This window comes from Erinaceus europaeus, chromosome 20 (assembly GCF_950295315.1).
Source record: "Erinaceus europaeus chromosome 20, mEriEur2.1, whole genome shotgun sequence".
Lineage (NCBI taxonomy): Eukaryota > Metazoa > Chordata > Mammalia > Eulipotyphla > Erinaceidae > Erinaceus > Erinaceus europaeus.
In genome coordinates, this window is record NC_080181.1 from 14989911 (window position 1) to 15012578 (window position 22668).

The 22668-nt window shown below is 39.7% G+C and overlaps 1 protein-coding gene across 5 annotated transcripts in view; it reads right to left on the minus strand.

The window, feature by feature from the left end:
* KMT2A (lysine methyltransferase 2A) overlaps positions 1–22668 on the minus strand; it is a 102000-nt gene that overhangs the window by 38650 nt on the left and 40682 nt on the right. For 3 of the 5 annotated variants that reach the window (XM_060179976.1, XM_060179974.1, XM_060179973.1), the window contains 15 exons: positions 19908–22561; positions 18494–18671; positions 16704–16938; positions 15429–15493; positions 14349–14726; positions 13933–14006; positions 12332–12463; positions 11667–11780; positions 9839–9985; positions 8735–8830; positions 7963–8083; positions 4793–4915; positions 4210–4394; positions 1475–1648; positions 63–173 (listed from right to left, as the gene is read on the minus strand). In XM_060179976.1, the coding sequence (XP_060035959.1) occupies positions 63–173; positions 1475–1648; positions 4210–4394; positions 4793–4915; positions 7963–8083; positions 8735–8830; positions 9839–9985; positions 11667–11780; positions 12332–12463; positions 13933–14006; positions 14349–14726; positions 15429–15493; positions 16704–16938; positions 18494–18671; positions 19908–22561 (4787 nt within the window). The remainder of the gene's footprint in view (positions 1–62; positions 174–1474; positions 1649–4209; positions 4395–4792; positions 4916–7962; positions 8084–8734; positions 8831–9838; positions 9986–11666; positions 11781–12331; positions 12464–13932; positions 14007–14348; positions 14727–15428; positions 15494–16703; positions 16939–18493; positions 18672–19907; positions 22562–22668) is intronic. The other 2 variants (XM_060179977.1, XM_060179975.1) reach the window with 1 other exon arrangement.

Below are 22668 nucleotides of genomic sequence, written 5' to 3' on the forward strand. Positions count from 1 at the left end.
CTATTTGCAGGGCAATTGCCCAGAGATAAGCATTAAAATTATAAACTATTAATATCATTCACCCGAATAAAGAAGGACTTGACCATGCCATTGGCTTTTTTAATCTCTGGCTGCCCTCCATCTGAATTCATGGCTGCTTGAATGATCTTCACAATATCATCACTGAACTCCAACTGTATACCAAAAGAAAGCATTAGTTACTCATAAGTGTGCTTTCAAAATCACTTTCTCTTCCCTCCTAAACCATCCAGCATAGAGCTCCAACAGAAAATGAACACCCAATTTTTTCATTAAATATAATTTCTCTTTGGCACAGATCTTTGATATATGGTTCACAAGTAACATGCAGGGTCAAGAGAATGCAAATAAATGAGCTATATCTGGTAGTTATCCAGAGTCACAATTTTTTACTTTGACTAAAATGAATAAATAAGTAAACAGTAAACAGGGACTATGAGATAATAAACATTTCTCATGTATTTTTAAAACCATAAACCTAAAGGGCAATATTCTTTTTAAAATTTTTATTAAATAATTTATTTCTTTATTGGGGAATTAATGTTTTACATTCAACAGTAAATACAATAGTTTGTACATGCATAACATTCCCCAGATTCCCATTTAACAATACAACCCCCACTATGTCATTCATCATCTTTTATGGACCTGTATTCTCCCCACCCACCCCAGACTCTTTTACTTTGGTGTAATACTCCAATTCCATTTCAGGTTCGACTTGTGTTTTCTTTTCTAATCTTGTTTTTCAACTTCGGCCTGAGAGTGAGATCATCCCATGTTCATCCTTCAGTTTCTGACTTATTTCACTCAACATGATTTTTAAATTTATTTATTTATTCCCTTTTGTTGCCCTTGTTTTTTACTGTTGTAGTTATTATTATTGTTATTGATGTCATCATTGTTGGCTAGCACAGAGAGAAATGGAGAGCGGAGGGGAAGACAGAAGGGGAGAGAAAGACATAGACACCTACAGACCTGCTTCACCACCTGTGAAGCGACTCCCCTGCAGGTGGGGAGCAGGGGACTTGAACCGGGATCCTTAATGCCTGTCCTTGCGCTTTGCTCCACATGGGCTTAACCCAATATGCTACCACTCGACTCCCTGAAGGGCAATATGCTATATATATTACATTTCATCTCATAAGGGGCAAACCAATTGACTTCATATTAGTATTTTTCATAAAGATTTAATAAAATATAAAATTTTCAGAGAACTAGGATAAAAGGCAGATAAGAGAACCATTTTTCAGCTATTATTTTCCCTCTATTATAACCTATTTTCTAAAACACAGAACTAAAATAACTTTAACATTTTCAGTTATACAAAGCATGGTATTTCCAGATCAAATTGAAATCACTTATTAATGCTTTCATCCAGAATCATCACCACCACCCCCCAAAGACCCAAGAAATCATATATTGGCACTAAAATTTGATAAGTGCTATAGAGACATACCACTGATGTGTAGTTCCCCTGGTCCATTTTCCTCTTGATTCCTTCCAGATCTAAGGGTTGTTGTTCTTCCTGTTTGCTGACCTCAGTAAGCACTGGTGGATCCGGCCCTTCTGGCGAACTGCGGGAAGGTATACTCTCCTCTGTCTCGGGATTTAAGTCTGGAGGTTTGGCAGCCTATTGTCAGGAAAGATATGTTTCTTTTATCTAATACTGAAAATGAGATATGCGCACAAATTCTACTAAAATTAATAAAGATGGCGGCCATGGCTAAAGCTTAGTGTGGCACACATGCCGCACATGCTTGAGACCCTAACTTCTATCCCCACAATGCTTAAGGAAAAAGGCATAGCAGTGATCAAAACTTGTTCATTAAAAAAACACCATGAAAAATGATAGAAGATGACCAGAGGGCTCTGAACCCCAATTCTATCAGAATACAAAGTATCTGTCACCAAGAATCTTGTTTTTTTATATCATCATTGAAAAGGAGGTGAATCTGGAAAACACCACAGGAAGTCAAGCACTGTTTCTCTTATATAGAGAGAAGAGTGGGGAAAAGAAAGGGCACTTGGAAGTAGTAATAAGTGTAGGTGTGACTTAGAAAGGCAGAGAAGGGGAGTCGGGCAGTGGCGCAGTGGGTTAAGCGCAAGTGGCCCAAAGCGCAAGGACCAGAGGAAGGATCCCGGTTCAAGCCCCCGGCTCCCCACCTGCAGGGGAATCACTTCACAGGCAGTGAAGCAGGTCTGCAGGTGTCTATCTTTCTCTCCCCCTCTCTGTCTTCCCCTCCTCTCTCCATTTCTCTCTGTCCTATCCAACAACGACATAAGCAACAACAACAACAAGAACTACAACAATAAAACAACAAGGGCAACAAAAAGGAATAAATAAATAAATAAATTTTTTTTTTTTTAAAGGAAGAGAAGAGAGGACCATAGGAAAAAAAGGGGGGGGGGGCAAAAAGAATACAGATGTAGATAGTGATAGATATGAATTCGACCCATCTCTGTGACCTTGTAGGAACTACTGCAGTTTCCAGTGGAGGGGACGGACGGCACAAAGAACTCTGGTGGGAGGAACAGTGTGGAATTATAACCCTGTTATCTTATAATTTTGTAACCTAGTCTTAGTTCACTAATAAAAATAAAAAGAGAAAGAAAAAAAAACCACAATGAAAGTAGTCATAAATTTCTCAAATAATAGAAAAGGAAAGTTTAAATGATCTCATTACTTAGTTTACTTAGGCTAGCTTATGAAGTCTGCTTGATAACTTCAAACCTTTTATGAAGAACTTTTCAATTTATCTGATTCAGATAGGAAGCAGTGAAATTTACTATTCAAAAAATGGAGTGCGGCAGTAGGGTGATAGCACTACGGGTTATGTGCACATGGCACAAAGCACAAGGACTGGAGTAAGGATCCCGGTTTGAGCCCCCAGCTCCCCACCTGCAGGGGAGTCACTTCACAGGCGGTGAAGCAGGTCTGAAGGTGTCTACCTTTCACCCCCCCCTCTCTGCCTTCCCCTCCTCTCTCCATTTCTCTCTGTCCTATCCAACAATAATGACATCATTAATAACTACAACAATAAAACAATAAGGGCAACAAAAGGGAATAAATAAATAAATATTTAAAAAAAATTTTTTTTAATGGAGTGCGAGGTCCGGGAGGTGGCGCAATAGATAAAACACTGGATTCTCAAGCATGAGGTCTTGCAATCACCGGCAGCAGAGTAATGTCTGGTTCTTCCTCTCTTTCCTCTTATCTTTCTCATTAATAAATAAGGGGCTGGCTGGTGGCGCATGTAGTTGAGCGCAGATGTTACAAAGCGCAAGGGCCCCAGATCGAGCCCCTGGTCCCCACCTGCAAGGGGAAAGCTTCATGAGCGGTGAAGCAGGGCTGCAGGTCTCTGTCTCTCCCTCTCTACTCCTCTTCTTCTCTCAATTTCTGTCTCTATCAAATAATAAATAAATAAATAAATATAAAAAATAATAAATAAAATGGAGTGCTACTAAAACAGCAACCTAGCTTTGAGTCAAAATTATATGTTCTTTTTCCATTTTTATGCTTTGTGATCCCAATGGCTATTTTGTAAATACGTAGTTCACAATTTATATAGAGAAAAAATGGTGGGTTTTTGTACTAGAATACTACTCAGCTCTGGCTTATGGTAATGCTGGAGACTGAACCTGGGACTATGGAGCACCACTATGCTATCTCCCAAGCCCCAAAGTGGTGGTTTTCAAAGGCTTCCCTGAGAAGCCTTCCATATTTCCCAGAGCTACTACTACCACCTATCAGTAAGCCATCATTCTCTCTTACCTATATTATGCCTCCTAATCACTGTTCCGACCTGCCTCTCATTCAGTCTTTCTCAATCTTTCCTCGTTTCAATCAGAATCACTGTTTTTCTAAAAAGCAACTCTGATTAGGTTAGTTTCTCAGATGACGTCCTTCACTGGCTCCCCCAGAGGCATCAGAATGTAAAAAACAACTTTCTTGCAATAACAGCAAGGTCTCTGGCAACTAAGCCCTTTCCAAAGAAAGGCTTAACTGCAAAGAAGGTTCTACTATTGGCTCTGAATTTTTTTAATGGTTTTAAGATAAAAAACAAGTAACGACAAAACTAAGTGATAAAAAAAAGCAAACAAACAAAAAACCACCATTCCATTATGAGGTTTTTTTAAAAAAAAAAAACACCTAAGAACAAGCTCAGAAAACAAAACGATACTTGAGTCTACCTGTCGGTAGCGTAGCAAATGGCTGGTGGTCCGAGAATTCAACAATGCTGTCAAAACCTGCTTCAGAGATATCTGTAGCTCTTTTTCGAGGGCTAGTCGCCATTCTGCAGGGTGTCGCTCTGTACAGTTCACACAAGTATAGGCCACACTCTCTGGCAGATTAGATAGAATCTCATACATTTCATCTAGGAAAACAAAAACAAAAATTATAATGATGAACTGTTCAGGTGGGGGGAGGGGGGAGAAACCATCCCACTAAACTTAACACAAAGCTATATATTGGAAACAGTATTAAGTTTCTAATATCCCCTAAGAATTCATACATATTGGTTTTCAAACAGGCAATATTAATACTGAACTAGAATTAGATTATTTATCCACAAAGGACAGCAAATTAATGTTATAAAAAGGTCAAGATTAGTAAGCACAAAGTTAACGTTATTGATGTTCTTATACCAAAAAGTTAAAGGTATTTTAGGAGTTCAAATAGCAATGCTAACTTAATTTTAGATCTATAATACTTTGGGGACTATAAATGGAGCTGTAACTAAAAAGAAGAAAATTATAATAAAAAGACTCCAACCTTCTGTACCTGAAAGATTCTCACATTTGGAATGCACCCAGCGATCACATTTCCCACATTGCATCATCTTACTTTCATAGTCATCATCATCGTAACACTTATCACAGAGAGGGCAGAAGTTTCCTGAAAGTAAAGCAAGATTTTTCAGCTGTGACTTCAACCCCACATCAATAGCCGTAGGACCCTCGACTTCCACGTATCAACGTGATCTAAAATGTAAGCCTATATTGTCTTATTCTGGTATCATTAATAAATGCCACTGCAATTCTACTATGGAATGTGGATGTATGTATGAACTTACTCTGAGCTCTTAGACTGCCACTCTTTCCTTTAGGTCATAGGCTAGGTTTTCAAATAATGAAACAGAAGGAGAATGGAAAAAGAGAACATCATCTCTTATATATTCCATGTTTACATTAAAAATTTTTTTTTTATTTATAAAATGGAAATATTGACAAGGCTATAGGATAGGCGGGGTATATTTCCACACAATTCCCACCCCCATCCATGTCTACATTTAAAAAAAGTAGTTAGTTGATTTACTGTTCTTTTTTTTCCTCCAGGGTTATTGCTGGGGCTTGTGCCGACACTATGAATCCACTGGTGGTCATTTTTTCCTTTTTTAGTTGGACAGGACAGGACAGAACAGAGAGAAATGGAGAGAGGAGGGGAAGACAGAGAGCAGGACAGAAAGACAGACACATATAGACCTGCTTCACAGCTTGTGAAGTGACTCCCCTGCAGGATCTGACCAAGATCCCTGTGCAGCACACCGTGTGCACTTAACCTGGTGCCATCTCCAGGCCCCTTGATTTACACTTTTATTTTTCTCCACCTAAACTTTTATTTTCTTAAAAAAAATTTTATTGGGTAATTAATGTTTTACATTGATTTATACTTTTAATCCTATTTCTTTTACATTATGAGTATCAAGCAGCAACTTTTTTTTTTTTTTTTGCCTCTAGGGTTATCGCTAGGGCTTGGTGCCTGCATACAAATCCGATGCTCCTAGAGGCCATTTTTTTCCCTTTTGTTGCCCTTGCTGTTTATCATTGTTGTAGTTACTATTGTTGCTGTTGTTACTGCTGTCATTGTTGTTGGATAGGACAGAAAGAAATCAAGAGAGGAAAGTCGGTGGTAGCACAGTACGTTAAGCACACGTGGCGCAAATCGCAAGGACCAGTGTAAGAATCCCAGTTCTATCCCTGGCTCCCCACCTACAAAGGGGTTGCTTCACAGGCGGTGAAGCATGTCTGCAAGTGTCTGTCTTTCTTTCCCCTTCTCTGTCTTCCCCTCCTCTCTCCATTTCTCTCTGCCCTAACCAGAAACAACGACATCAATAACAGCAACAATAATAACTACAAAAATAAAAGACAACAAGGGCAATAAAACGACATCAGTAACAACAATAACTACAACAGTAAAGTAACATGGGCAACAAAAGGGAACAGAAAGAAAGAAAGAAAGAAAGAAAGAAAGAAAGAAAGAAAGAAAGAAAGAAAGAAAGAAAGAGAAATCAAGAGGAGGGGAAGACAGAGGGGGCAGAGAAAGATAAACATCTGCATACCCGCTTCACTGCCTGTGAAGCGACCCCCCGGCAGGTGGGGAGCCTTCGTGCCATGTGCGCTTAACCCACTGCGCTACCTCAAGCAGCATCTTCTATAATTCAGAATTATGAACAACCTCTACCATTCTGCTTTATCCATCGACCCTAACTTTTACTTCATCTCTAATAAGCAAAACATAAATACCTTCAATAGTGACCTTTTATGTCGTCATTATCCTAAGCTAGTAAAATACTTAAATTTACATATTAAAATTTTCCCCTAGCATAACTATTAAAATAAAGTGTTTAACTCAGTACCACATAAAATCTGAAAGAACCAAATGTCTATAGATTTCACTCTGAGAAATACTAACTTAATAATATGTATGACTTTTTAAAAAATAATATTTACGGGGCCAGATGGTGGCTCACCTAGTTGAGTGCACATGTCACAATATGCAAGGACCCGGGTTCAGGCCTCTCATCCCCCACCTGCAGGGTGAAAGCTTCATGAGTGGTGAAGCAGGGCTGCAGTTGTCTGTCTCTCTCCCTCCCTCTCTATCCCCCCCCAATTCTCTCGACTTCTGGCAGTCTCTATCCAATAAATATAATTTAAAAAATTAAAAGGGAGTTGGGCGGTAGTGCAGCAAGTGGGAGTCAGGCAGTAGCACAGTGGGTTAAGCGCACGCAGCAGCAAAGAGCAAGGACCAGCATAAGGATCCCTGTTCGAGCTGCAGCTCCCCACCTGCAGGGGAGTCGCTTCACAATCGGTGAGGCAGGTCTGCAGGTGTTCATCTTTCTCTCCCCCTCTCTGCCTTCCCTGTCTCTCTCCATTTCTCTCTGTCTTATCCAACAACAATAACATCAATAACAGCAATAATAATAACTACAACAACAATAAAAACAAGGGCAACAAAAGGGAATAAATATTTTTAAAAATTAAAAAAGAAAAAAATAATATTTACTTACTTATAAGAGAGAGGAGGGAAAGAGAGAAGGAAGAGAGGGAGGGGAGAGGGAGAGGAAGGAGAGGGAAAGGGATTATACCAAAACTTCTGGCTGATGCAATGCTGGAGCCTAAACTTGGGACCCCATACTTCCAAAGTCCAATGCCTTTTCTGCTGTACCACCTTTTAGGCTTTTTTCTTTCTTTCTTTCTTTTTTAATATTTATTTATTCCCTTTTGTTGCCATTGTTGTTTTATTGTTGTAGTTATTACTGTTGTTATTTCTGTCATTGTTGTTGGATAGGACAGAGAGAAATGGAGAGAGGAGAGGAAGACAAAGAGGGGGAGAGAAAGATAGATACCTGCAGATCTGCCTCACCACTTGTGAAGCGACCCTCCTGCAGGTGGGGAGCTGGGGGCTCGAATCGGGATACTTTCGCCCGTCCTTGCGCTTTGCGCCTCCTGCGCTTAACCTGGGCTTTTTTCTTTTTAATCAGAGCAACTACTCAGCTCAGGCTATTGGTGATGCAGGGAATAGAATTGGAAACCTCTCACACCAAGTCCTTTATGCTACTGCTGTGCTATTAACACTCGGTATTTCACTTCACAGCCATATCCAGTTTAACTTCAAACACCAAGAACAACCTCTAAAAGTTGATAAAATGGCTCTGAGGATACCTTTTGCAAAGAGTTTGGCACAATCATGGCACAGTGAGAAATCATGAGACCACTGTGCATCCCAGCCTTTGCCTGGAGTTGTAGATCCACAGCTCTTGCAGCGAACACACTTGGTGCAGATCTGGAAAAAAAGAAAAGTTAAGTGAACAAGATTTCTTGTTTGGTATCTCTTATTATTTTTTTTAAAAAAAATCTTCACATTCAATTTCCACAGCAAAATTCTTTACTGAAATGGTTTTTCCTAACCGGGGGTGAGGGTGGGGGGGAGGGAATGTTAAACTGACAGCCTCAACCAAAATTATTGTGTTTTGTTTTATGTTGTTTCTTCTCTTTTTATCAGGGAATTAATGTTTTACAGTCGACAGTAAATACAATAGTTTGTACATGCATAACATTTCCCAGTTTTCCACATAGCAATACAAGCCCCATTAGGTCCTCTGCCATCATGTTCCAGGACCTGAAACCCACCCCCACTGTAGTCTTTTACTTTAGTGCAATACACCAACTTCATTCCAAGTTCTGCTCAGTGTTATTTTTTCTTCTGATGTTGTTTTTCAACTTGTGACTGTGAGTGAATTTTTTTTCTTTTTTTTACCAGAGCACTGCTCAGCTCTGATTTATGATGGTGCAAAGGATTGAACATTGACTTTGGAGCTGCAGGTATAGCAATCTCTCTGCAAAACTATTATGTTATCTACCCCCGCCTAAGAACATTCTTAGTATAAATTGTGCAGTATGATAATTCTCTTTGAAATACCAAGAGTGCACTCACCCAAACTTTCTTTTTCTTTGTAGGTTTGGTGGGGTAATTTGGTCCCAGGCACTCAGGGTGATAGCTGTTTCGGCACTTATTACACTCCAGCAGCTGCTGTAAGAAAACAAGGCAAAAAACTAAGCATCATACCACCTCCATCTATAACTAGGAACTCATTTCATATTTATACTTATCTTCCAGTAAGTATAACACATTAATAACAGTTTATATTTCTTCATGAATTAAAAAATATATATATTTATTTATTCCCTTTTATTGTCCTTGTTGTTTTATTGTTGTAGTTATTATTGAGGTCATCGTTGTTGGATAGGACAGAGAGAAATGGAGAAAGGAGGGGAAGACAGAGAGTGAGAGAAAGAAACAGACCTGCTTCACTGCCTGTGAAGTAACTCTCCTGTTGGTGGGGAGCCGGGGGCTCGAACCGGGATCCTTACGCCAGTCCTTGCACTTTGCGCCATGTGCCATGAATTACTTTTTAAAGATTTGTTAAGGGCCCAAGCAGTGGTAAACTTAGTTGAACACACATCTTACAATGTGCAAGGACCTAGGTTCAAGCCCCCGGTCCCCACCTGTAGGAGGAAAGCTTCATGAGCACTGAAGCAGTACTGCAGGTGTCTCTTTCTTCCTCTCTACTTTCCCCACCCCTCTTTGTCTCTACCCAATAAATAATACATTAAGAATAATATTTGTTTGTATTTTATGAACAAGAGATTAACACCAGAGATCCATTCCAGTATATATGGTTCCAGGGAGCAAACCCAGGGCTATATGCATCTCAGCCCTACGATCTACACACTGCGTCACCTGGTCACCATCACAAATTATTCACTCTCAGTTAGAGCAAGGGTATATATTACCCAACAAGGACTTCAGTCTTGGGTCCTATAAGGCGGATTAGTTTTGTTTGTTTGTTTTTGAATTTTACCCAATGGCATGCTTTCTTTTACATTTCCCAAAGTAAAACCTAATATACATTGAATATATAATCAATCAGCCAAGACAAACAAAGCCAACATAAAAGAAATCGGCACAAAATCTAAATTAAAAGACATAAGTAGAGTTAAGAAATACCCTAATGCATTCTATTACTTAGTTTTGTACCTTTGTAGCCTGATGCTGCCTTCCACAAACATGACAAAATTTGCAGCGCCGACAACACCAATTTTCCAGCTGGTCCTCCAGAGGGCGCTCATTCTCCTCTAAACAAAACTTGTGGAAGGGCTCACAACAGACTTGACAATACACAAACTAGGGTAAAATGAAAACATTGAGGTGTGTCAGATAATATGTAGAAATACAAACCAAAGCTTATTTGTATACTTCGTGCGTGCATTAGGAGTCAGCGGTATATTAATATATGTATTTTATAAACTACATAGTCATTAAACATTGACTGAAAATAAACAAGGTGTTTTAGGGAACTAAAGTGGCAATAATAGAATAATGTCACCAAAGTAAAAGACTCTGGGGTGGGTGGGTAGGGAGAATACAGATCCAAGAAGGATGACAGAGGACCTAGTGGGGGTTGTATTGTTATATGGACAACTGGGAAATGTTATGCATGTACAAACTATTGTATTTACTGTCGAATGTAAAACATTAATTCTCTAATAAAGAAATTAAAAAAAAAAGACCCTGGGTCCATACTCCCAGAAGGATAAAAATAAGAAAGCTATCAGGGGAGGGGATGGGATATGGAGTTCTGGTGGTAGGAATTGTGTTGAGTTATACCCCTCTTATCCTATGATTTTTGTCAATGTTTCCTTTTTATAAATATTTTTTTTAAATATAGAATAATGTAATAAAATAAAGACAACACAAAATTTAACAGAATGTTCTAAGTAACAGTAAGAGAAGTCTACACAAAGTATATGAGAGGGGAGAGACGGAACAGGGTTTTATTTATTCACATGTGTTAAGTTTTGTCTTCCCTGCAATTTTTAAAAAATATTTATTTTATTTATTTATTCCCTTTTGTTGCCCTTGTTGTTTTATTGTTGTAGTTATTATTGTTGTTGTCGTCGTTGTTGGATAGGACAGAGAGAAATGGAGAGAGGAGGGGAAGACAGAGAGGAGGAGAGAAAGATAGACACCTGCAGATCTGCTTCACCGCATGTGAAGCGACTCCCCTGCAGGTGGGGAGCCAGGGTTCGAACCGGGATCCTTATGCCGGTCCTTGTGCTTTGCGCCACCTGCGCTTAACCCGCTGCGCTACAGCCCGACCCCCTTCCCTGCAATTTTTTAAAAAAGATGTATTTGACAAATAAGGAGAGAGGGAGAGAGAGACCACCAGAGCTTAACCATGGCACATGCACTAAGCTCAGGAACTAGTGTTTACAAATGCAGAGCTCTAGTCACTGTATCATCCTGCCCACAATCGCTTTTTTATTCATTTAACATTGGTTTACAATAGTATAAGATTTTAAGTGTACACGTTCCTACCTATGTACATATGTGCATGTATAGCTCACCACCAAAGTTCCTGTGTCATCACAACTATAGAGGTTTTTAAAGGTTTTCCGCAATATACCAAACAATTACAAACTCTGGCTATCCTTTCTAACTACTATTTAAAAATAAGTTATCAGGGGCCAGGTGGGGGTGGAGGGATATTCACCCAGTAGAGTACACACATTACAGTGTGTAGCACCTGGGTTCAAGTGCCTGGTCCCTAGCTGCAGGATGGATCCTCACAAGCAGTGCTACGGTGTCTTTCCTTTTCTCTCCCTATTTCCCTTCTCTTCTCAAATTCTCTTGTAGCAATAAATAAATAAATATACACAAAAATAAAGAAGAAGAAGAAGAAGAAGGAGGAGGAGGAGAAGAAGAAGAAAGAGGAGGGAAAAGGGCCACCAGCAGTCACAGAAAATTTTTTTATCACAGAAAAAATCTACAAATCAAGCTTTCAGGTCCATCAGAGGCACCTTACCTCTACATGCCCGCTGCTGGCACAGAGAAAGCAAACCACCCTGGGTGTTATAGGAACAGAGGTTAGGATTCCTAAGCCTCCCATCTCCCACACATTTTCTGCTTCGCAGTCCTCCTGTGAAAAGAGAAAGGTAATTTAAAAAGTTGAATAGTTAAAAAAGAAAAAACATTTGAATAGTAACAAAATTCTGGATGGAAAATAAAGATAAAATGTGTAAAACTTGAATGATATCAGAATGTCAAGAGTATTTCATTTAATTAAGTTCAAAACTAACTGCTGCTTTAAATGTAAAATTTTTAATCTCAGAAACTGTTAGCAGGTTCACTACTAGTTTCATTCATATTAATTATATTGCAAAGATAACCTGGAATTGGATTTCCCTCGGGAGTTTTGCTGATTCAAGAATGCACAGTGGTCTGACAATTCCTATGAGAAAGAATTACTACCTCAGATGCTATACTCATCTAATTGTACTTTAATGCATAGGACAGGGGCTTATGTTTCAATGCCTTTGTTGTTCCACCACAGACCAAAGCTCTCACACCCTTGAGATCAACTGCTAACAGTAGTTCTTATTTACTCCCCAACACGGTGTTGAATTTCCTACGTCAACACCATTCCCATGATTTAAAAGTGCATGACACTCAGGACATAGTTACATGTACCTTAAAGTCCACTCTGATCCTATGCACTCCATCTGTCTGGATTTTTTGCTTAGAAGTATTGCCATTGGAGAGAGTGCTGAGGATGTTCAAAGTGCCTGCATTTTCCTGCTTATTGACTGGAGATGGTTTTTCCTAAGTAGATAGAAGATAAATAAAGAACAAAGAAGTCCATCCTACTTGTCTTTACTTTTACAACAGGTGGTAATGCAAATGAAAAAAAAAATTAATAAAATATGGACAACATGTTCCCAACATAAACACTTGACAAAAACAGAGAAATAATCTTCAAGTTTTTTTTTTTTTTTTTTTTTTGCCAATTGAGATATTTTATTTGGATGTATTTATTATATCCTTAAAGAGAATACCAGGATTTTCGCCCCACTGTATTTTTGTCTTATTTCTTTGTGGTCATGATTATCATTGAAATTATCAATATAATGCAACCAAATTGATAAGAGTGGGAGCAAGATATTCTGCTATTTTTCTAGATCTTTGAGTTACACTTCAAACCAGGGCTGATCACACCACACTTTTCTTAGTTGACTGTGAGATTCATGACAATTTTACCCCAGCTGTGTAATCATCAGTGAGTTCGAGTTCACCCATATAAGAACTATACTTCACCATCATGGTTTAGAAATAGGATCATGACTTTGGAGTACAGCCCAGTAAGAACTTGGCATTTGCGTCTATTTACAGCATAGCTGATGCCTGAGAACATTAGTCAGGATACTCATGTGCACCTTATGATGACATGAGAAGATAGTGGAGCCTGAAGATTCTTAAAAAGTGGACACACAAAGATGGGTGGCAAATATTGCTAAAGGATGTTGAGAGCAAAAAAACACCTATGCTGAAGACCCTGCAACAAAACATAACATGAGCATGTGGAGCCACAAGGGAAAAAGCAAGGGGGGAGAGACAGAAAAAGAAACGAGGGGCCAGGTGGTTGCACACCTGGTTAAGTGTACATTACAGTACACAAAGACCCAGGTTCAAGCCCCTGGCAACCACCTGCAGGGGGAAAGCTTTGAGAGTGGTAAAACAGCACTGCAAGTGTTTGTCTCTCTCCCTCCCCTCTCAATTTCTCCACTCAATAATAAATAAAAATGTAAAAACAAAAAAAATGTTTAAAAGAGAGAAATGAGAAAAAGCCTAAGCCTGAAGTTTATATATGAAATTCCAGAAACCTGGAGATAGTTCACCTAGACAAAGCACAAGCCTTGAACAGAAGTGAAGCCCGGGTTCAAGCCCCAGCACTTCGTGAAAATACCAGTGCAGCTTCATGGATCACAGAACACTGCTGTGGTGTTTCTCATTGCTCTGTGTCTCTCTCTCCCTCTCTATTGTTTCTCTCTAGATGAAAATAATGAAAAGGTTGCACCTGGGAGGTTACTTAGTAGTACTGTATATGCCTGAGGCCCTGAATTTACTCCAGACCCACAAAAAAAAATTTTAAAGAATTTAAAAAGCAGATCACTGCCATCTACCTAGACACAAAAATGCAGTTTCATTCACTCAATCATGTAAATGTCAGGATAAGGCTATTTCCCTATGGAACACATGCCTGAGGAATGGCTGAGAAACAAATCTCTCCTCACCTTTTCTTTTGGTTTTTGTTTTACAGGGATACTTGGGCGTGGAGCCACTTTTTTCTGCTTGCTTTGCTCTGGACCTAAAGAATTCAAAATAAACTGCAGTCAGATGTTACTAAACCTACAGTTAATAGTAAATAGCAACGATTTAGTTTAGGAATGATTGACCTATGAAAGGGTATTAGGGAAAAAATATTTACACCCAATCTTAAATAGGAAAATCATACAGTATCTCCGATATCGATGGTTTTATGTCTCTATTTATTGGCATTAAATTATCCCATGAGTTCAAAGAGAATATATTCTCTTGACCCAGAGACTCACAATACATTTTCGTGTACCAAATACAATTTAATACATTCAGGTGTGCGTTGTCATACTTCTGGTCCAGTAACATCTCCTTCTTGCTTTTCCTCACTTACCTGATTCTGGTGGTGGTGGCTGTTTTTTCTTGGGCTCGCTAGGAGTGGTCTTGGGAACTTCTTTCCTTGGTGGTGCTGTGTTAGGTGGTTGTGGGGGAATGACTGGTGCTGGTTGGGAGACCTGCTTACTGGACTTCCTGGAAGCTGGAGTGGTCACTTGTTTGGACTCAGGTCCTGGGGCAGAGGCATTTCCTTCTTCGATCTTTTCCTCAACAGGCTTTCGTGGAGGAGGTTCACTATTGCTTTTCTTTGGGGCAGGATCCTCTCTTGCTGCTGGGGTAGGTTTCTGGCTAGTGTCCACTGAGCTCTTCACAACACTGCTCTCTTTGCTCTCTTTCTTTTCACTGGTCTTTGATTTTTTCTCTTTCTTTTTCACAGCTATTTTTTTTAAAAAAAGACATGATTATCTTGATGTGGGAAATTCTTTATTTAAAGTATAAGTATAGGAGTGTAACATAATCTTACTCTAAGTTTCTCACAACTGATTTGACACAGACAGAATCAAGAAAGTTAATGTCAAGTTGGTCTAGGAAAACAGTTCTTTTACTGTTTTAAAAAGTGGAATGGTGGTCTGGGAGGTGGTGCAGTAGATAAAGCATTGGATTCTCAAGCATGAGGTCCTGAGTTCACTCAGCACATGTACCACATGTACTCCTTTCTCATTAATAAATAAAATATTTTTTAAAATAATAATAAAAGTGGAATGTAACTTTTTTCTAACTTTTTTTTTTTAATGTTACCAGAGTACTGATCAGCTCTGGCTTATGGTGGTGTGGGGGATTGAAACTGAGACTTTGGAGCCACAGACATGAGTCTCTTTGCATAACCATTATGCTACCTACCCCATACTACAGTTTTCATATAGACTAAAAATTAATTTCATTGTGGAAATTTTCAAACATATTCCATGGTACGACAATAGTAATATTAACCTTGTATACCTATCATCTAGCTTTAGTCATCATCAACTCCCAGGGAAAGAACAGGACTTTTTTTTTAAAAGTTGTCTTTCCTTTACACTAAATGTACATGACTACTAAAGCAAGAAATACTTAGGTGAAGATCTTTTCACAACATTACCTTTTGCTTGCTTCTGAAGGTAAGCTTTGGAAGGCATCCACTGTAGATTCTGACATTTCCTCATCCTAGAATAATAAGATATACCATAAACTACATTTAATGAGAGGCAACTGAAATGAGTGTTAAGCTGTAAGAATCACTTTACTGAGATTCATTTCACTGCAGAAATAAGGACTGCTTAAGTTAGATTGAATCTGAGCTTTTGGAGTCTTTGATGAGCTGTTTTACCTATCTTTATGTTTTAAAGGGAACATAACAAATTATTTGTGAAATAGGACTCAAATTTATTGTAACTTAATACTGACTAGCATAACACACAAATAGCAGTTGATTTTTTTTTAGTCAAATCAGCTGTTTCCTTAGGAGATTAATATTTAATATTCATGTGGTAATATGAATACAAAATAGAGCAACACTACTCAACAATGTCTGCTATTACACTGTAGCACTGTCTCAGGAACTTAATACAGATTTCACCCCTCAATTTACATGAAATCCAAACTTCATTTGAAACCAAACTTAATGTGGCTCAAATTAGATTTGAAATCTAAAACTGAATTTCAATCCCTATACTTAGTTCACTTTTATCTTGCTATCATGTGCCTTTTCACTGATTTGTAAATTACAGCACTTCTTTCTACTGATGGGATCAGACAAGACTACTGTTTAAGGCCAAACTAAATGAAATCATAGAACTGCATATTCTATGCTTGTGTAGCGTCCCTGCTACAGGTTGAGGAACAAGGGCTGGAACCCTAGTCCTTCTGCAGCTCCTTGTGCATGGTACCATGTGCACCTAACCAGGTGAACCACTCCCTCCCCCTAGCCCATCTTCCTTACTGAAGCACAGACTAAACCAGTCACAATTCTTGGTAGGGTGTGGACACAAAACTTTGGTGTTGGGTGCTGTGTGGAATTAAATTAATTGATTAATTGATTAATTTTTACCAGAGCCCTGTTCAGCTCTGGTTTCAGGTGGTGCGGAGGGTTGAACCTGGGACTTTGGAGTCTCAGGAATGAGAGTCTCTTTGCATAGCCATTATTCTACCTCCCTCCCCCACCCAGATGTGTGGAACTATGCCTTTAATCTAACAGTCTTATAAACCACTATTCATCATAAATTATAAAAAGAAAAGACAAAAGAAAAACCCAGCCACATCACAAACTCAGGAGTCTTTCACTAATCTTGCCATTTGAGGAGACTCACTACAACTACATTCAGTTTTCTGATATATCTTTGCAACAATCTAGCTGAGAGTAAAAGCACCCACTCACTTGCAGCACTGCTTCTTGATATTGCGGCCACCAAACTTGGGCTTGTCTAAGCAGTTAGTACAAACACCACAGTCCTCAGGCACCTGGCAACCAGGACACTGCCCACACCGCCGGGATCGCCGTCCTTTCTTTACTGGAGGTTCCTGGGGTGCCTTGTTTCTGGTGACAGGTTTGATTGGTTTGATCGGGGGAGCAAGAGGTTCAGCATCTTCTGAGCCAGCGATTGATGACTTGTCTGTTAAAGAAATGTCCTTAGTTCTGAGGGAGATTGGAGTACTTACAGGGGACAGAAGGGAAGACCCCCAAAATCCATACATTCAACCGTAGCTTTACTTGGGGCTACAGTAAATACATACATACATACATATATACACACACACATACATACACACATACATACATACTTACACAGACATACATACACACATACACATACATACATATATACATACATATATACATACATACATACATACATTTTAGTATAAAATATTCAGGGTCAGAGAGATAGCTCAGTGGGTAGGACATGTGCCGTGCCATGTTTGCAACAATATGGGAGGTGCTACGGCACTGGAAGGAACTTCAATGTCTGGTTTGTTTCCCTCTCCCTCTTCTATCTATCTGAATTTTAAAAACTGGCGAAATACTTAAAAATAATTATACAGGGGCCGGGTGGTGGCATGCCTGGCTAAGTGCATGTTACAATGTGGAAGGCCTATCGGGTTCAAGCCCCCAGTCCCCACCTGCAGGGGGAAAGCAGATCTGCAGGTATCTCTCTCTTTTTTTTTTTTAAATAATTTTAAAATTATTTTTTTCTTGTTTAAGTTTTCATCTTTATTATTGTATAGAGGCAGAGAGAAAGTGAGAAGAGAGAGGGAGATAGAGGAGTGACAGACACCCGCAGCCCTGCTTCACTACTTGTGAAGCTTTCCTCTTGCAGGTGGGGACCAGGGGCTTCAACCTGGATCCTTGCACACTGTAATATGAGCACTTAACCAGGTGTGCCACCACCTGGCTCCTGTCTCTCTCCTTCTCTATCTCCGTCTTTCTCTCATTTTCTGGCTGTCTCTATCCCATAAATAAAGATAATAAAAAAAATTAAATATCATACAGAGAATTTACTTAAAAACACTAAAATGTTAAGAAAAACCTGTAATTTGTAGCTTATTAAAAGAAAAACTTAAACACTAAAAACAAAACACAGCTTTACCTAAGACAATAATATAAACAGCATACTTCTAAAGATTCTCTATACCTCTAAACTTTATGTAAGCAACTACCCAGCATTGAAGAAATAGATGGTAAAGCATGAGAATGTGTCTCCTAGACCTCTAGCCAGAGAGCACTACTGGCCAACTCTACAATCCACAAAGACTACATTTCATGGGGACTACTCCTAGGCTGTGGCTCTGGCAGATTACTAAATTAGGTCTCTGCCTCGGAAATAGAAGATTCCTCAACAGCCTTGCCAAACCTTGCTCAGAGTGCACGGCTCTCTAGGAAAATATTGCCCAGCTTCCTTTCCTCCTTCCTTCACTGGAGTCAGCCTTGAAGAGCCATCACACAACTTTTCTCACCCTCCCTGGTTCTTTGACCCTCCACTCTCAGGCAAGTCCTCTAATAAAAATCCGTGTACATGCATTACCCCACACTGGCCTCCCCCCCACTTCAGTATTTTGGAGGACCCATCATCACACATTATGCTATGAAGAACTTATTAGGCATTCCCAGGATAAGCAGCCAACAACACATATATCTACTCAGACTCCAAGTTTGACATTCTGACCTACCATCATTCCCCATGGAAGACAAAATCTTTTCTCGTTCTTCCCATGGTAAGGCACTCAGGGTGGGCATGTCATCTGGAAACACAGCTCGTTTTCGGCCAAGGGCAACAGCAGCTCTTCGGCAGACATGTTTAATTCGTGGTCCTCGCACAGAGGTCTCTGATGAATCACTTTCTTGACCCTAAAGGGGAGGCAAGTCCCAAACAAACAGTAATAAGCACATGTTAAATGTAAAATTAAATAATGCCAAGGTATTATTAATTGATTGTAATCAAGAAGCAACACACATATAACTCTAGTCAATCCTATGCCATATCAGTAAACAAGAACCAGTTATCTCTGTATCCTAAAAATTGGAAGGAAAAAAAGGTTCCTCAGTTATACTTCTTTAAAATTTCCCTCAAAATTCAAGCTAACGCTCAAATCATCAATAAATTCCATATGTTATAAATAGGAATTATCTAAACATAGACTATTGTGTTGCCCTGAGTGTCAGAGTACGGGGAAATAATCTATAATTGGTCATAATCTCAAAAAAAAAGAATCTCGCATTTTAAAGAGCCACAGCTACTATCACTAGGAGGCTAGTTAAAATAATAATAATAAAAAAAAAACCCAACCTATATTCCTGCTAGAACTATCAACTGCCAAACTACAAAATATAAATATGGCCCTCAGTTGAACAACATTAAAAACTTTAGTTGGTGATCATTTTAACCTTACTTAATATGCTATTGTGAAGATGCATCTGCTATATGACAATTTTTTTTTTTTTTTGCCACTAAATCTGACAATTTTTTTTTAATGAATTGAAATATCAGCAAGCTTTCTCAGAAAAGGTCAATATCTAGCTCACTTTGTAAAAACTGCCTGGCATCATCTTAACTAACGGAATGCTATGTCTTTTTTGTCCTACAACTTAAGGCTAAATGTTCCTTGTTTGTCTTCTTTTAACACCTATTATCTATTGTTCTAATCACTCACTATTCAGAATGTGTTACTCGTTTCATTTTCTGTAGTAAACAGTAGTGGAACAATCTACTACCAAAACAAACCTTAAAATATTAAGTCACAAACTCTACTACACTAAACCCATTAAGTACAGACAACTCAGCATTATCTGTAATATGGCTTCAACCTACCTTCCCATCTTAGTTCACCATTTTCCTATATGCCTAGTCCAGCCATCCCGCATTCTTCAAATGTTTTATACTTTTCATTTCTACCCACACTGTTCCCTTACTTAGAATGTTTTTCCTTATCATTATCAAAATCCTACTCGTCCTTAAAAACCATGGCAAAGACTACCACTTCTACTATGTTCTTTCTGATTCACAAAACTGGCTGTAATTGAAACAGTGAGTGTAGTTAAGGCTTGATAAATTGCTGGTCTCAACAGGCAAATGGAAAAGAGTACCTGTGCTTTGGGCTGGTCAGTTTGTTTAAGACTCTTACTCTTCTCAATCTTGCAGAGCTGGGCTTTGGCCTTTTTTAGGAGGCTGGCAACCCTCTTGTCAGTCATTGGAAGCTTGTCTGCCTGAGCCAACATGGAGCCTATGGAGGAAGTGGAATGTTTAACAGTGCTAGATGAAGGAGTGGAAAGGCAGAGGGTTTTCTCCTTCTCCAGGGATGGGGCAGTTGGGCCGAGGTCCAAGTTGTTTTTTTCCAGATTTCCTCTCCCTTTCTTTATAAGTATTTTGGTTTTGACAGCTGTCGTATCCCCAAGAGTCACAGAAGCAATATCAGTCCCAGAATCAAGTGATGAAGACTTCTTCCGCCCTGTTGCTTTTTTGGCAGAAGATGAAGTGGCAACATCTTCACCAACAACCTTCTCTTTGGAAACCCTACCCACAGAATACAAAGCAGAACTACTCTGAATTTCTGATCCCTTTTTCCTTTTCTCTTTCCTTGACTCCCGCTTATTCTCTTTTTCTCTCTCCCGGTCTCTCTCTCTACTCTTGTCTTTCTCCATATTCTTGTCAGCATCTCGATCTTTGGACAGCTCCTCGGGGACCTTGTCTTTATTTCTCCCTCTTTCAGTCTGAGAGCCTGGGGTGAACCAAGGAAAGAGAGGAGTAGGACTACTGGATGAAAATGGCTCTGCTGGAACACTAGTCTGCTTCCTTGGTCTCTGGTTTTTCTCTGTAGATTCCCCAGACTGAGTCAGGGAATGAGAAGGAAAAGTAAAAGTTGGGTTTAAGGCACTAGTGGCAAGAGGACTAACAGAAATGCTTAACGAGGAAGAGACAGAAGATGGTGGGGTGAGAGGTGACAGCTCAGAAGTACTAAGCCTTCCACTTCTTGTTCTCATGGAGTGAGAAGGAGATCTTGGTTCAGATCGAATAGGACTAAACACTTTTCTTTTCCTTTTCCTGTTAGATACTCCCGAAGAAGATGTTCCAGCAGAAGTTCGATTACTAGGCAGGGTCACAGACTCAAAAATTCTAGAGTGAGCCTCACTTGGAGTAAATCTTGGAGCTCTCAGAAGAGGGCTCCTTTTGTGCATATCAAACCTTGTTCCAGAATGGAGTGGTGAAAACAATCGGGCTGAAGCAGCAGTACCAGATGTAGAAAAACTGGATGCGAAGCCAACATCCTCGGGAGTTAGTGGAGGGGGGCGGAAGTTATCAAATATTGGTTTGCGAATAAGACCTTCTTTGGCATACTTTGCTGAGGAAAAGTACTGTGGCTCTGACCTCGAATGCTTTAGAGAAGTCCACCTAAATGTCGGCTCTCGCAAGATAGATTTTCGCTTCCCTTGCATGGGAGCGGTAGAAGCAGGCAAAAATGGTGACGCTAAAGGGATCGTTGGTGGCATGAGCCAAGGTGTATGGTCAGAGATGCTGGAGGCTGGCTGTAGTGGTGGAGGTGGAGTGAGCAGGGGTGGTGGTGGAGAAGAAGAGGGTTGCTGCTGGGGGGCACTTTGTAGAGCGGATAATGTTTTTGTTGTTCTAGATCCAAAGCTTCTTTCTGACACAGAGTATCTTCTGTTTCTCCTGTCATTATTATCATTTTCTGGAGACTGGGAAATAGGCAGTGGAGTATGGACTTCGGGGGTATCACTGTGCTCTTCAGGAAGTACCTGGATCTCCTCAGAGGCCTGAGAATCTGTGGAGGTATCAACACTGGGACTACTAGATCGGGAGGAGTCTGAAGACATCTGAGAGGAGTGCTGAGAGGCTGCACTGGATTTTTCAGAAGATCCACAGGATGTAGCACTGAATCTACTATTCGGTGTAGACTCTAGCCGGGCAATTTTAATTGGAGGGTCATAATCCTCATCCTCTATAAACCGCCTAGGGGTTTTAATGATCCGTGAGGAGATGGCACTGACAACAGGCATAATGAACTGTCGGATATTTTTGACCTGTGTCTTCACCTTTCTTCCTTGCAGCTGAGCTGCCTCTTTTTCAATTTTCTTTTGAGCCCCCTTTTTTGCCCTCTGCAAGAGCTGCTTTGCAATGGTTGCATCTGTCCTTTTAGAAGAAGGAATAATCCTAACAGGCTTAATCCTTCGAGGGCTTTGTCTGACTACTGTCTTATCTTCTTTCGTGAGTGGAGGTGTTCCTTCCTTGTCTTTCCGGACCTTCTGGGGCTTTTCCAGTTCAGAGCTGATGAGGAGATCTGAAGGGGTCTTTATCCTTTCTGTTGATGGAGGCCTTCCTCGCCGTCGTACAATCTGTACCCCCTTCCTTCCTATTTGAAGCTTCCCTGTTTTAAACTTAGACTTGAGAGGAGAGAGTTTACCTGCTCTTAATTTTTTAATCTTTGTGGCTTGCTGAAAGGTAGCAGAAGGTGTCCGTTTAATTTTTTTCAGACTATCTTCTTTGTTTCCCTTTGGTAACTCTGAAATGTCCTTTCCATGTGTTATTTTGATTTTGACTCCAGGGAAGGTAGGAGGTCTTCCTCGCTTCTTTTCTAAACTTTTAGAATCTTTTTTCTTGATTTTATCTCCAGATTTGGTCTCTGATTTATTTACAGGGGAAAATACAGATGGATCTGAGAGGATAGTTGAATTTCGGTCAGAGCCACTTCTAGGTCTCCCACGAGGCTTTCGAGGACTAGTTTTAACTGTGTATAGAAATTAAACAATGAAGAGCATATATTTAGCTTTATAGTTCTTAACTAAGCTGAATACAATCTAGCACTAGCCATTTTGTACTGATCTCTATCTGGAT